Here is a 14,851-nt window from a genome sequence, read left to right on the forward strand (position 1 = left end):
TCACGCTAGTCCTCGGCCGAAGGCCTTCGGACTAGCGCCGGTAGGGCCCTGTAAATTACTCGAAGGTATATAGTCAGACGGTCCCCAGGACCTAGCAGAATTCACCATGTTCCTCCGTTGAGTCACACAAGGTCGGCACGCCCTGTTCCTACTTATCGCAGGCTGTGAGCAGTCTCTCTCGAAACCCTCCTCTCGCTGTAAATAATCTGTGGTTCACACCTCCTGTGGATGCCATCTATCTGTTGGATTGCAGCCTATATCGCTATATCTATCGGTGGTCTCCCGGGAGCCTTGACAGAATCCGTCAGAATGCTACACACGCCGGACTTCATCCCTGGGCATAACAAGACCAGTGCAGTGTCTTTAGCGGCGCTCTGTACGGATGCTCTACAATCACTTGCAGATCTTACCATCCTGGCGACTGATCATGGCGTCGCCCAGAATCCTGCGGCAGATCCCAGCATTGAGCATCAACATGAGAGACTAGTGCTATGGGCATCCAACCTCGGAGCTACGCATCTTGGACACGATTGTTTGGATTATCGTCTTCGGCACGCTGAACTGCTGCGCAACACTATTAAAGCCTTCTTGAACGACTTGAATGGGTCATTGCTCGAATGTGAGACTTCCTTCCTTGATGTCGAGCTGAGTCTTACTGAATTGAACAACAGGTAAGGAGTTCATGCTACACGGCGAATTGAGCCAAATGAACGACGTCGATATGTCTGGTCAGGATTCCTACTCGGATGATGCTGTCGATGCTGCTCACCAGGCTATGCTGGAGGATGATTATGGTTCAGAAAGTGGCGGCCTCGATGGGCAAAACTTCATCAGCCTGATCCTGGAGAGCATAGTGGAGACAATCGATGCTCTCTACAGGATCGCTGCGCGGGTCACAAGTCCTGAAACGAGGACTCCGACCGAAAAAGTCCTACGGGTTGCATTGAGATCGGGCAACAGCGATGTTGATATGACTAGACGGTATGCCTTGCTTGACGAACAACACTTGCGCGAGGTGTTTCAAAATTATCGATCTGTCGTTCATAGGAGTGTCTCTAAAGAGCAAGGAATACCACCACAGGTTCTGGATCCGGCTCAAGGAGAACCACTGGGGTTCCTTGCTCTGCGACTTGCACAGGCGAATACTATTCGACGAAAACAGTTCGCATACTGGAGCCAACACCCACAGAAGCTTGACGTGGCGCCTGAAGCGATGGCACGAGTTACACAAATACAACAACCGCGCCCACAACAAGCCTCACAAGATGTTACCACCCTTGCACGCTCGAGCTACGTCGCTGATTCCGTGGATCCTTCTCCGCCGACTACTGCCACGACTTTGAACCCAGCCCAAGTTGATCTTGAATACGCCACATCGGTATCCAGAATCTCGGACTATGTTGGGTCGACCCGAGGCGTCTCCGTCACTAGAGGAGAGGTTTTGGAATTCCCAAACCCACCTGCAAAGCTCAAGGGTCAGCGCCACTTCAAATGCCCATATTGTCTGACATTGTGCTCTGGAGCATATCTGGAACAGGAGGCCTGGAGGTACGTTGCCCCTCCCCTTAGGCAATTCCAATGTATCAGTTAACATTTTCTTCAAGGTCCCATTTGTTGCGAGATCTCTGTCCGTATGTCTGTACGTATCCAGACTGCTCAGAAGCCATTTGTCTCTTTGCTACGACACAAGAATGGATTGCGCATGAGGATTCGTGTCACCGGCGGATCTGGCGCTGTCTAGAACACCCCAAGGCCACCTTCCTGACAGTCACCGCCTACAAGCACCACATTAGAGAGGCCCATGCGTCGAATCGCACAGAACTGGAGTCCACTGAACTTCTGCGAGCGGCAGAATCTGTGTCTGAGGTTGCCGATCGGCCTTGTCCCAACTGTTTGGACCACATCCCAGATGCCGCTGCTCTACAAGATCATCTAGCATCCCATCTGAGACAAATCGCTCTCTTTTCTCTGCCGCGTTCGACGGATGCAGACGGTGGTACAGAATCAGGGACCAGCTGGTCTGGGACAGCAAAAGGACACCATTCGGATTGTTCTCACGACCCTTCAGAGATCACAAGCGGCGACAGCTCGAGCTTCTTGGTTCAATCCAGTGCTGACATACGAACGCTCAAGGACGAGAGGAAGGAGAAGACGGATGGCTTGTCCCAACATGCTTTACGTCATCTAGGGACGATCACGCCAGACAGAGGACCCAATGCAAAAGTCGAACAATCCCTCACGCATTTGGACGTGCCCAACTTAAAGAATCAGTCAACAACCAGAGGACTTTCCTCGGCTCAGAACCTGGCCGCAGTGAATCAAAACATGCAATTGGAATGCAGGAAATTCAAACGTCCATTTCCTGCACTGGAAGGGCTGGACGACAGTTTGTTAGCAGGCGTAAAGTGGTCCGCAAACGCGGGGTGGTTCACAGACGAGAAACCTAGAGGATTCAATGACACCTCGACGTCGACTCCTTCGCCGCGTGAGATCACAACCCTGTCCCTGGGAACACCGCCTGAGAAAAAGGCCAAATACACAAGATCTCCAAAAATCAATCAATTGCTCCTCCCGGGAAGTAGGTGGTAGTTGAAAAATGACAAGTCAGTCAGAATGGAAGAGGGTTTCACTTGGTCAGAATCTGGCGCCCTCTTTTTCATGGGAGTTGGCGCGCGTCAGAGGGGCGTTGAAACCATCCATGTGAAGTGATCAAATTCATGTTCTGGCCTTGTGTCGAGGGAGTATCCTCAACCTTGGATGGCCCTATTGCATTACACGGTTGTTTCTGAAAATCATACAAGTTTCCTCCTTTCTATGATCACAAGGCAACGTAGCTCAGCTACTTGATAGCATATCATCGCAGTCCATCATTGATATCGTAAGACTTCATGGTCAACATCGTCTGTAGCTCGTCATAATTCCGCTAGTTTATGTGGCATCCATCGTCATAGAACAAAGACCTAGCCCAGGCATGCAAACTCTCAGGATGTGATGTATCATACCGAGACATGTTGCCTGCCACAAAACCTGCCCCGGGACTGTCCTGATTAACACCCGTGGCGAGAAAGAAAGTAGCTCCGTCGAGAACATGTACACATAATTTGGAGACCGTGAACCACGGATTGAAAAGGGAGCGCAGAAAGGTCATAATGATAGTAGCGATGATGTGAAGCCGGCAGCCATGTGTTGATATTCGACCGAATGACATCCTCTTGCCCTCAGCAGCAGTCAATGTCTTTGATGGCGATAACATCGGGTAATGGGGCGTATGGCAGGCCGCTCTTTTTCTCCATTTTCGTGCGCTCAATCAAGGCCTGGGTTCGCCACCTTGATTCAAGCCTCGCTCTCTTCTTGTCCAGGACCATCCTCAAATCGGCCTCCTGGCTGGCAAAGTCGCGGTCAATGACAGCCAGTTCCTTTTTCTGATCTCTTTCCAGAACTTCCATCTCTTTTTCCTTTTTCCGTATGAGATTCTCCACAGCTCTCTTCTGCTTGCCACGCAAAACATTGATTTTGGAAGTGTGCAGGGTGTCCATGATGTCTCGTTCACGGTATTGTTGGGCGAGATTGTGATAGTCTTTATCTGTAACTTTGCGCTCTGGAAAGATCGAATCGATAGAAGCATGTCTGGAGACTGGATCCACAGGAGTCTCAGGTGGAGTGGGATTCTGACAATAAGCTTCCATATGCCGTAAGCGCAACATAATAGCTCTCTTTTCGAGTTCATGGTCCTTTTCCATCTTCATTTCTTCCTCAAGTTGTCGCGCTTCCAGGTCTTCTACTGCCCGCTCAATCTGTCACGCATCAGCAACAACGTCAACAAAGTCTCAAGTCCCAAACGAACCTTTGCTCTTTGTTCAGCAATGGCATTTGCATGCGAAGTCTTTTTCTGTGCCCTGAGCAAATCACGTTCAGATCGCAAGTGCGCCATCAATGAAGCCTGAAACTCTAGAAAACGACCCTTTTCATCCAATTGAGTCATTCGAAGGTTGAGTAGTTCCTTGCACCCCATACTTCTCTCCAACGCTTCTGTATCCTCCAACGTTGGCGGTTCACAACTTGATTTTGCCTTGAATAATGGTTGCGACCACGAGCTGTGACTCGATTTGACCGACATGGGACTTCGCATGTTGACGGACTGGTCTTCGCTACCGTTGGTGTCGGCGTCACTGTTAATACTTGTAAGGGTTGAAGACGCAGTCAAACCCGCCGACCGTCTCTTTCGAAAACTTGCCATTTTTTGGAACCCTCGTTTTAGTGGTGAGTATTTCTTTCTTTCGCTCGTCAAGGTAGGTGAGAGGCCGCCCGCTTTCGGAGGGGTGTAGTCAGAGGTTCGGGACGATTGTGTTGTTGGCCGATGCTCACTAGAGGCACAGGACGTCGCTGCGGTGGACTGGGATTGGATGGAGCTCTGCTTCAAGGAGCCCGAAGCGATGGTAATAGTCGAGACTGAAGAAGCGATCTTTCCGATGTCCGAGGTAATCCGCAACGGTGATATGCCCAAACTATGTACCTCGGACGCGACCTGATCATCAAGTTCATCTTCAGAAGAGGTGGGAGGCAGGTGAAGAACAGCCGCATTATAGAGAGCATGATCGAACGGCGTCTTCGAAGTCGACCATTGCTGCATGTCGGAGCGATCTGGTATCCAAGTTGGGCTGCCGGGAGGCATTGAGGACTCTCCGACTAGAGACAAAGGATGATCAGCAGCCGTCATGATGGACTGGATCCAAAGGCCGAGAAAGAGGTCGCAGAGGTTATCTCATTGTGTATTGGATGGGTCTGTTGCACCAGAAAACATCTCTCGTCGCGCAAGGAGTTTGGCGATGGCTTGTAGCAGCGCATGAAACTGCACTAGAAGGTATTCAAACCCTGCCAGCCCGTTGAAAATCGAGAACCTGCAGCCTAACTGGAGAAGGAGTGGGGGTGCGTAGCGATGACCTGGTCTGGAATCCCGTTGTCAGTCAAATTTGGTACCACGTCAAGGGCCAAGGAGAACAGACATGGACATGCGGCGGTTTCGAGATGAGCAGGTAGGGAAGGGGCGTTTTATCGAGGTGATACCTAGGTATCCAGCAGAGTAAAGAAAGGAAAAATTGGTTTTAATGAGAAGCGCGGATGTCCCCAGCGGGTAAAGGGTCTTGCCGATTAACGACTGAGCGAAGTTCGTTTATGAGACTATGTCATTGGAGAGTGAGGCAGAGGGTGCAACCGCGGCACTGGGTCCGATTCTATTTGAAAGATCGTGTTCCCGACAGCCAAGTGAAGGGCCTCGTTCAATCAATGAAGCCTGAGCTCCGCGACTGGTCGGAGCGAAGTAGACACCGAGAGGAGAAAAACATGAGGAGCTGTGGTGAAGATGGGAGGAGAGGAGCCTACGGGTGTGAGGAAGTCTGGCTCTCGAAAGTTTGGGAAAGGGAATTCGATGCGGTTAGGGATTTCTGTCAACTCGGATCTGCTTGCAACAGTCTTTTCTTCCCATCGCCAAAAGTGGATACAAATGCAAAGGCGGTACGAGGGTAGAAACCACCGACGTCAAGCGCCAACCTGTCTGCGACACTGTAGGCGAAGCACAGACCAGGTCAGTCTTTTTCAAATGCCAACCTATGTAGGTGTCACAAACGGCGCCCGAGTAAAGCTACATTTTTGCTCTTCACTCTGCTGCCCAGTTTCCGCTTTATGTAATATCTCTCTTTTCCTCCTCTTGATGTACAACATACAGAAATGGGAGAGGTGTGCCGCATATTTGCTTGAAGCTGGAGATACTCCTCGTTTGGCGCCCGTTTGACTTTAGGCTTCGCTTTCTCCGAACCATTGAAGGGGGGCGCCGAAACACGTCATTTGTTGGGCGATTGGAGAGCCCTCGATGCAGGTTTGAACTCTAGCATAGGTGCATGGGTGCAGAGGTGATTTTTGGGTACTGGTATTTATACTGGAAAACGGCGCTCATGATGGCCAAACCCAATAGGTCGACAGAAGGTAGTACTGCCAACATAATCCCAGCATTCAAAATACGGTGATTTCTGGTAGGCATCCAGGCATCTGGGCGCTCGACATCGATGGTAAGATCCGCCCTAAGAGAGTCGATCAAATATAGTGCGGGTGATCGAAGGTCGAAAGAGGTGGATCGATCATCGGACGCAAGAGAGGAGCCACCGAGGAGGGTTCGAGATCGCGAGCTTCGGGGTTTGGCTTGGCCAGTTTCCGGCCCCAGCAACCCCAACCTCGCCAGCAGATGCTTCTGGTGCATGAGCTGAGCACTGAGTTCGTCCAGTTGCCGCATCGCCTCGCTTTCGATCAACCTGGGAGTGAGGCCTTGTCGACCACCGACCTAGAGTTGATTGACGGCACACGTCACAGACTGGCTCGCGTATCGAATGGCTTAGAGATCGGCAGTTAAGCTCTCCGCTCCCGAAAACTGGGGTTTCCCAACCGACCCATCCTGCCATCTTATCCCAATCCCTCGCAGTCTTGCTCCAACTTTGGCAGCTTTCCAGCCATACAATTCCTCCGGGACCGCGGAATGCACACCATCTTGGTTGTCTCGGTCCATCAGCCGAAGACGTATACCCGGTGTTCACCGCCTCATGCCCCTCGCTCTTATCTGAAGTTGTAGAATAGCCGCAATCACGTCCTCGTACACCTGACACTTGCTAGACTAGGTTCTCTAGCTAGTTTGGAACAGCTGAACACCACGACCTGCACACCGTCAAGCGAGAGGGCTACATTCCCCCATTTGAAGACCCGCCAGTCCCAGATAACCGTTATCAGATAATCCGAGATGTTGTCGGCAGAAAGAGACTGGTGTGAGAAGTTCCAAAAAAATATGCAGGTGGATCTCATGCAGGTGGGTGTTGATTGATTTAGCTAAACCTCGATTGGTCCTATATTCTCCGCAAAGCAATGAGAAGTTTGAATGCATACATCCCGCATAACAGTTGCTGAAACCCTGCCAGTGTTCGTATCCAGCTTCCACCACCTTGATCTCACTTTGCCGAATAAGGCTGGCTACATCGAGCTCATCCTGGCTTGTGTGTGGGGTCTTACGAAGTCTGCTCTATCATCTTCGAATGTATCTCGGCCAACTCAGGAATGATCAAACTCTCGATCTCCATACCCTCTGTCACGGTGCCTCCGTCCAAATCGTGGGGTTCTGGGCCATGCTTTCGCTCTGCCTTGCCTACCAGAGCCTCCACTCCAGAAAAACTTTTGGAGCGCCTCGTCTTTGGAACTCGAATCCATTTCTCCCCACCACCACGAGTAATAAAGACGACCTCCCATTTGCGGGTGGTGAGCAGATTGCCAATCACGAGGTCATGTTGATAGCGCTCCAAAGATTGTTCGGCCTTGGTCACCAGGAGATCCGGGTTGGTTTCCAGCTTGAAGCTTACTATCATACTGCCCTTGGGAGCCCAGCTATGCACCAAATTGCTGAGGAACTTGGGCACTGGGTCCAGATTGATGACCAACTGGCGGCTGGCGCCACCTTCAAGAGACTGGATCTTGTGCTCCTCCATCCGATCTCTCGGGATGAAGAAGTCAGAAACTGCAGCCGCCAAGTAGAAAAGCGCCCGGTTTCCAAGAGGGCGCATGATAACAGCAAGGCTGCGAAGCTCGAACATGTATTCTGTGACAGTGGTAAACGGAAGGAGCAAGAGCAATCGATTCTGCTTGGCGTGCTGATACTGCCTCAAAACTCGCCGCATCTTTTCTTGATATTCTGTTCGGACGACTACCCGTTCCCCATCCCCGGATTCCTCCATGAAATCGAGGAAGCAGTTAGTACTGTGACTGTAGTGCCTAGAGTAGGGCAGAAGACTGAATTGCCGGTGCAAGAAGATGACTGCATAGCCTTCCTGCAAAAAGTATTCCGCCGAGGTGGCTCCTCGAGTCCCGGCAGAGAAATTGTCAATGAAACGCACGGTTTGATTCTCTAGTGGAACAGTGGTGCCCCCGGAAGTGACCAAGGCAATTCGACGATTCGGCGCATTTTCCAGGTGATATTGAATGAACTCCCGAGCCAACGTCTCATGGTTGGTTAGAGACTTGGGAGCAGGGTTGTTGTGGAAATAGGCCGTTTCGGCTTGCTCGTGTGTTGTTGTCCCATTTGGGTTTTCTGGAGACATGGTGGCGACTGTATGAGATTTTCACAGCTGGTGTGATGCTGTAATTTAATTTGGTAGAGCTTAACTGGCGATCCTGCGAAAGTACACCAGCCGACAGGAGGCAGCAGCTAGGCAGGAAAGGGTCCTTTTCCAAGCCGATTTTAAATTAAATGAGACTCGCCTTCACAGGTAATGCTGCTCTATCCGCCAAATGAGTCAAAGACTGTCAAGGGGTTGAATGGCAGAATGGTTAATGTTGAGATCTATCCCGTGGTCCGAAGGTTGTCGGTGACTTTGAGTATGAGAAATGCAGCGCAAACTCCATCCTCAGTGTCATTCATGGGCGAGAAAATTGCATATTTACACGGATTTCACTCGAAACAGGATGGCATCTGGTTACTGGTACGCTATTTGAAGCATGAGCATCTATATATCCCTGACTGGAAGGACGTCTCCAAAGTCTTGACGGCCTCCTCAGATGTATAGTGTTCGTAGCAGTTTGAAGATGTTGTTCCGGTCATGATTTCGTACCGAGGTCCGGCGAGACTCGATTAGCAGAATCACTGCGTCATACAGTTCACCCAGTCAAGCTCTCACGTGACATCTTCAAATATCACGTGGCCACAATCGTGAACAAGGCGAACGGCAAGGCTGATTTTGTTCCACTCGCGGTTCTAGCCTTTAAGGGTGCTTTGTGCCGCTCGTATTCGGGTTTCAACATGATCTTCACTAGCTAAATGCCCAATATGTCAGGGAACGAGCCATCTACAGGTCCGTTCAGCACGGGTACTCTAACCTAGGGTTAGACGTTCCAATTTGCTTTGATCTGTTCCAAGGGCTAAGACGTTTCGAGGCCATTGTGCGGGTTCGCGTCAAAGGATCACTCATTCTGCCATCAATCAGGTTGCAAGCTATGCGAGGCACCCACGAGGCGTCCTTGTCTCTGGTGAAGTCACTGAGATCTCTATTCGTGATTCAACATTGTTTCTACTGATATTTCTGGGAAGAATGAGTTCCCAACAGACTTCCCTGTAGAGCTGCATTCCAGGGTCGTGGCTGAAATGTCTGAGAGATCGTCTCCTCGCGTATCCGGCACGTGTATATACGTGGCGTTTTTGAACCGGGTATATCTGTCCATGGGCTTCGACTTTGCACAGCCCTTAGCGTGGTAGGCGCTTTCAGAATCTACTGACGTCTGTGACGGCGAACTATGGTGCACTGCTAGTCGACTTCATTTATCCATCCGACCCTCGAATTTCCAGCATTTAAACGCGCAGACGTCCACATTTTCTTCCTTGACCAACAGCTCCTTTGATCTCCTCCCTCCATCCTTCAATATCATCGAGAAACGAGAAATCCTGTGATCATGAACTCTTCTGATATATCGTACTGGATATATCGGCCAGTAAAAGGGGTCTCTATTGCCTTTGCTGTGCTCTTCTTCGTCTCTGGAGTTCTTCACGTCTGGCAGAACAATCTCAAGTACAGAGGTTCGTGGCGAATTGGCTTTCTATTCCCATGGGCGGCAGCACTGTTCGTCGCGGGCCTCGCCACTCGAGAATATGGCGCATATCATACCGATGATCTCGGCATATTCATTGCCAGTACCGTTTTGTTGGTGGGTTTCCCTACGCTCCGAAGTCACTTTCATGCCTGGATACAGCTCCAAAGTCAGTTGGTATTCAGGTGTGCTCGGCTAACATATCAATAGTTCATCGCTCCACCAGTCTACAACGGCGCGGACTACTTCATATTCGGCAGGCTGTTGTACTATATACCTTATCTCTCTCCTCTTCACCCAGGCCGTGTCTGGACCACATTTGTTGCATTGGACCTTGTCGACGGGATAATTGCGGCTAACGGAGCGTCTTATGCGGCAAATACCGACAACAGTGACTCAAAGGTAAAAATGGGTATCATTCTGGTCAAAGTGTCATTGATCCTCTTGCTGGGCATGTAAGTCACTGCCGTCCGAGGAGACCCACTCGGCGAACCTCATTCTCAAGTCGAAATCAGTGCACACGCATGAAGACTAACACCAATTACAGGTTTCTCGCCTTTCTATATCTGATTATCGTCTTCCACAGACGATGTATCGCGGCAAATGTCTTCACGCGCAAGGTCAAAGTTGTCGTGTACTCGCTCTACGCGTCAGGCTTCCTGATCCTCATCCGCAACACCTTTCGCACCGCGTCGTTCTTCTATCCTCCAAATTCGACTGCAAATGGGAAGGAGTGGATTTTTTGGGTGCTGGAGGTTATTCCAATGCTTTTCAATACCTATCTCATGAATCTCTTCCCACCTTTGAAGTACCTCCCGCACAACCACAAGGTATACCTCGCTATGGATGGAAAGACAGAAATCGAGGGCCCGGGAATGGTTGACAATCGGCCATTTATCCTGACAGTGATTGATCCATTCGACCTTGTCGGGTTAGTGACGGGACAGGACAACAAGAACAGATTTTGGGAGCATGATGGTATTGGGGGACCAGGAGAAATGGCACAAGGTGCAACTGAAGAGCATAGCGAGCTAGGGCAAGCCAAGAAGGGAGGCCATGACAAAACTCGAGTCCAGGATACTGAGTTTGTATGAAGGGCTTGTCGGGAATGCTGGGGCAGGGTTATAGACGTCTGATGGAAGCAGTTTTTCTCTTACGTACTAGTTACTGTTGATACTTTTAGATTAGTCGGAGTTGTTGAAGCTAGGCAACAATTACAGGTGACTATGGACAGAAGGAGTAGCAAGAAGTTGGGTAGCAAGAACAGGAATGAACATAGATATTTCATACCAAAGTAACGAGGTCTTCAGCCTCGGAACCGGCAGCCCCTTCAGGGCGCCACGCCTGTTACAGCCTCGTAGCGAACGGGATACAGAGGTGCCAAGCTCTTTCATCATCCTCACCTCAGTCTCCACGCCTCCCAACACAGCTTCACCAACTTTCGCGCATTCAGAGTTGCGTCACGGATATCTTAGGCCGGTATTGATACACGGTGTCGTCATGGTTCACATGGACTCGCCCACTTTGCACAAAATGCTGCAGATTGGCGCAGCTGATTTATGCCTTTGCTCTGCCTCGTATTTTTGACTTGTCTCTAACAGACTAATTTCTGTCGCAGCCTAGTCGCTCTCACGGTAATCTGGAGACACCTACATATAACACTATGACCGACCGCACACAAGACAAGACCCACCAGGCCGTGGGGGACGCCAAATCCGTTTTGAAAGGGGTCAAGGGCCTGGGAGACACTATTCGTGGAACAGTCAACGAGTCGGTCGATACAGCCTTCAACGACCGCGAGGGAGAAATCAAAAATAAAGCGGTCAAGGAGAAGGGAGAGGCAGACATACAGCGGGCCGATCAACGTCTTGGTACGAGCCTCCGCCCACAGTATCCTCGATGGGTATGTTAACTTGTCGTCAAGCAGGGGGAACCCACGGTGCAGGAACAAGAAGTGCCGCAGGTGGCACAACTACCGGCGCAGGTGCGCATTCTGGAGGCGTTGGGAACATGAGCAGCACTGTGCCCTCGAGGGGTCTCGGTGGTGAACCTACCAGCACAAGGGAGAGATTCTGAGTACATGGAGGATGACAAGATAAGGTGACTTGTTGGTTGGTTAGGCAAGCACTTGAACGAGTCGAAAAGGACGATATGGCAGCTTCCAAGTCAGTAGAGACCCGGTCTGGTAAGTTCGGGATCACGAAGCACGTCGAAGTGTCTGGAGGCCAGACACCATTGCGACTCGAGACTTGGCAAAATCTATGTGTCTATCAGTGAATCCTATCCCCTTTATATCCTCCCTTGGACCTGTGATTCACTTCTAGTGTTGTCCTCTTGCCTCTTGTTTTACTGGATTCGAAGCCCTCTCAAGCTGCCTCCCTCCCCCTCTTACCAGCAGCCTTTAACCCGGGCTCTCAGATTACTTCTGGCAACTACGACAGCTCGTGACTCTAGCCTGGTCGAATCCTCTTCACATTCCGTCTGGCCCGCCACGTCCACGCCTTCCTCACTTATCGAAGTGCTGTTAGGTACATTTTCGAATTTCTCAGGCTGAACGAAGGCATCAGACTTACGCGTGACAGCAGTGACTAACCGTCCCGCGTCTACTCGCTCTTGCTTCCAGCACACTTCGCTTGAAGGCAGCATGCCATCTTCCGTTGAAGAAGGAGAAATTGGCTTTGTAGTTGACGAGTCACGAGCCATGTCAATTTCCTCTTCAGAAGACAGCGATGACCACCACCCCTCTGGCGCCTCTCTCTCAAATCTGCGACGCTTCCCCAATCCCTTCTCAGCTTCAGCTTTCGGAGTACGCCTTCATACACCCAAGTGGACGTGGACAGATGCTGATGTATCGCAGGCCATGTTACAGCCATTGGACACAAGCTTTCCAACTCAACCCGAGCCTGCATTCCACTACACAACATTCCAGACGGCGGAGGAGGAGGGTGCAGCAAAAAACCGTGGATATTTTCAGCTGATGCAAGGTCTCCCGCAAAGTGCCTCGGACGGCCACCTTCATGCCCAAGCGGAAGAAATTAAGACAACTCCGCTGTTTTCCAATGACGTCCAGAAGACTCTGAGGGGCGGCATCATGGGAGTTGTTGCCCCTAGCCACACTCCTTTCCCACAATACGGGCTTCTAGGCATGCGCGAACAGACATACAACTCCTCCTTGCCGGAAGCGAGCAAGACTGTGTCACCTGAGGATAATCTCATCTTCGCAAACATGAATGCTCCATGGTCTGCCTTCATATGCGGTTCCCAAGGCGCTGGGAAGAGTCACTCGCTCTCTTGCTTCCTGGAGAACTCACTGTTAGCTTCATCCATGGCGGGAGAGAATCCGAGGCCTCTAGCTGGCCTTGTTTTTCATTACGACAAGTTCACAAGCAGTGAGAGCACACAGTTGTGTGAGGCCGCCTATCTGTGCTCATCGGGAATTCCTGTACGAGTTCTTGTCTCCCCGAGCAACGTCCATGCAATGCACAAGCTCTACAAAAACCTCCCTGGACTGCCTAGAGACGCTCCCCGTCCAGATGTCATCCCACTCTACTTTCAAGAGAACCAACTCAATGTGACGCGCTTGATGACGTTGATGGCGGTTGATGACAAGGACAAGGTGCCACTGTACATGGAAGTCCTTTTCAAGGTGCTCCGTGATATGACAACGGAGAAAAAGGGCACAGGAGGCTTTGATTACCTTGATTTCAAAGCACGATTGTCGGGGAAGGGGTTCAATTCCACACAAAACGGACCGCTCAGACTGCGTCTCGAAGTGCTCGAATCTTTTCTTGCACACAAGGTCCAGACTGCGGAATCCGCTGCCCGATTGAGAGATATGTTCATGTCTGCTCCAGGGACACTCACTGTTGTCGATTTGAGTTGCCCTTTTGTCAACGAGAACGACGCATGTGCCCTATTCACAATCTGCCTTTCGATTTTCATGGAGAGTCGGGCAGATTGTGGTCGTGTCATTGCCCTCGATGAAGCTCACAAGGTAGGTAATCACCCCTTTGTTCCATGTCTACTAACCATGTTTTGCCCTTTGCAGTTCCTTACGAGGTCCGGTGAAGCTGAAAAGCTCACAGATGAGCTGACATCCATTGTTCGTCAACAGCGCCACCTTGCCTCACGCATCATTGTATCGACGCAGGAACCGACTCTCGCGCCCCGGCTTATTGATCTCTGCAATGTCTGTATTGTTCATCGGTTCAGTTCACCTGCGTGGTTTGAAATGCTCCGAGACCACCTTGCCGGTGCCAGCCGCCACAAGGGTTACAACAATGCACATTTGTTTGAGACGATAGTTGGGCTGCAGACTGGGGAAGCGCTGATATTCTGTCCTGCGGCTCTGTTTGATGTGTACAATGGTAATGTGCACACATTGAAAGACGCTTTCATCAGAGCCCGCATCAGAAATCGCGTGACTGCGGATGGTGGAAGAAGCATTTTAGCTTCCGACGAGATGCAATATAGTGGCGTTGGGGAAATGCTGACACAGGAGCTCATCCGACCGTTTGCGGCACAGATGGGGGGTTCAGGCCCACAGTCTGGCAAGCAGTTCGGCAGACATGCAGGCAAGCAGCCGGGCAAGCAGTTGAGCAAAGCAGAACGTCGCGCGGTCAAGGCGGGACGCGTGACGAAGAGCCAACCTGTCCCGTCTCAGTCTCAAAACTTGAGGAGAGGTCTGACACATGCGCAAGGACGTTATGAGCTTCGTTCAGCGCACGCACCGACTCAAGAGCCACGACTGGGAATTGTCCAGGGTTCGTCGGAGAGTTCAGCAGAGAGTCCAGTGTCCAGTGCCATCCTCGCTGGAGATGTAGGTGATGTCTTCGCTGGTGCTCCTGAATTTATTCCCTTGGATCCAAGAATTGACCCCAGCTCAATACCTAGTCGGGATATCCTCAGGGTTTATGTCAGTAATGCCGTGTCAGAATCACTCGGCAGGAATCCCAGAAAGATCGGATTCGCCGAGGTACGTCAAGCAGCAGCACGGAGTGCAGGCTTGCCTGAAGGATTCTTTGGAGGGCCGGAATGGAAAGCTTGGTCCAAAAGAGTGATTAATGAGATGCTGGTGAGTTGGGGCTCGTCTCGTTTGAAGATGAGATTCGGTCACTGACTTGGGCTGTCTAGGTGGAATATATTGAGGTTCGTGGGATGCCGCAACCAAAACGCCACTAGACTCTCTTGTCGAATTACTCGAACTTCGATTTCCGGATTTGCATGACGCTTGAAGCTCAGTATG

The 14,851-nt window shown here is 50.9% G+C and overlaps 5 protein-coding genes across 5 annotated transcripts; 3 read left to right on the forward strand and 2 right to left on the reverse strand.

The window, feature by feature from the left end:
- Nucleotides 1-228: 228 nt before the first annotated feature.
- Nucleotides 229-2,589, forward strand: AYO21_10263 (hypothetical protein; the record flags this gene model as incomplete). The annotated part of the gene is made up of 3 exons (XM_022660185.1): nucleotides 229-619; nucleotides 672-1,548; nucleotides 1,605-2,589. 3 exons carry the CDS (start codon nucleotides 229-231, stop codon nucleotides 2,587-2,589), a joined length of 2,253 nt encoding a protein of 750 aa, XP_022507476.1.
- A 629-nt stretch (nucleotides 2,590-3,218) lies between these two features.
- Nucleotides 3,219-4,717, reverse strand: AYO21_10264 (hypothetical protein; the record flags this gene model as incomplete). The annotated part of the gene is made up of 2 exons (XM_022660186.1): nucleotides 3,219-3,794; nucleotides 3,845-4,717. The coding sequence occupies 2 exons, from the start codon at nucleotides 4,715-4,717 to the stop codon at nucleotides 3,219-3,221; spliced, it is 1,449 nt and encodes a 482-aa protein (XP_022507477.1).
- Nucleotides 4,718-7,043: 2,326 nt separating this feature from the next.
- AYO21_10265 (hypothetical protein) lies at nucleotides 7,044-8,126 on the reverse strand (the record flags this gene model as incomplete). Its single annotated transcript, XM_022660187.1, has 1 exon — nucleotides 7,044-8,126. The coding sequence occupies one exon, from the start codon at nucleotides 8,124-8,126 to the stop codon at nucleotides 7,044-7,046; it is 1,083 nt and encodes a 360-aa protein (XP_022507478.1).
- A 1,345-nt stretch (nucleotides 8,127-9,471) lies between these two features.
- On the forward strand, nucleotides 9,472-10,700 carry AYO21_10266 (hypothetical protein; the record flags this gene model as incomplete). Its single annotated transcript, XM_022660188.1, has 3 exons — nucleotides 9,472-9,723; nucleotides 9,817-10,061; nucleotides 10,154-10,700. The coding sequence occupies 3 exons, from the start codon at nucleotides 9,472-9,474 to the stop codon at nucleotides 10,698-10,700; spliced, it is 1,044 nt and encodes a 347-aa protein (XP_022507479.1).
- A 569-nt stretch (nucleotides 10,701-11,269) lies between these two features.
- AYO21_10267 (hypothetical protein) lies at nucleotides 11,270-14,787 on the forward strand (the record flags this gene model as incomplete). The annotated part of the gene is made up of 4 exons (XM_022660189.1): nucleotides 11,270-11,509; nucleotides 12,230-13,600; nucleotides 13,655-14,680; nucleotides 14,740-14,787. 4 exons carry the CDS (start codon nucleotides 11,270-11,272, stop codon nucleotides 14,785-14,787), a joined length of 2,685 nt encoding a protein of 894 aa, XP_022507480.1.
- Between the last annotated feature and the right edge of the window lie 64 nt (nucleotides 14,788-14,851).

This window comes from Fonsecaea monophora, assembly GCF_001642475.1.
Source record: "Fonsecaea monophora strain CBS 269.37 chromosome Unknown Scaff115, whole genome shotgun sequence".
Taxonomy (NCBI): domain Eukaryota; kingdom Fungi; phylum Ascomycota; class Eurotiomycetes; order Chaetothyriales; family Herpotrichiellaceae; genus Fonsecaea; species Fonsecaea monophora.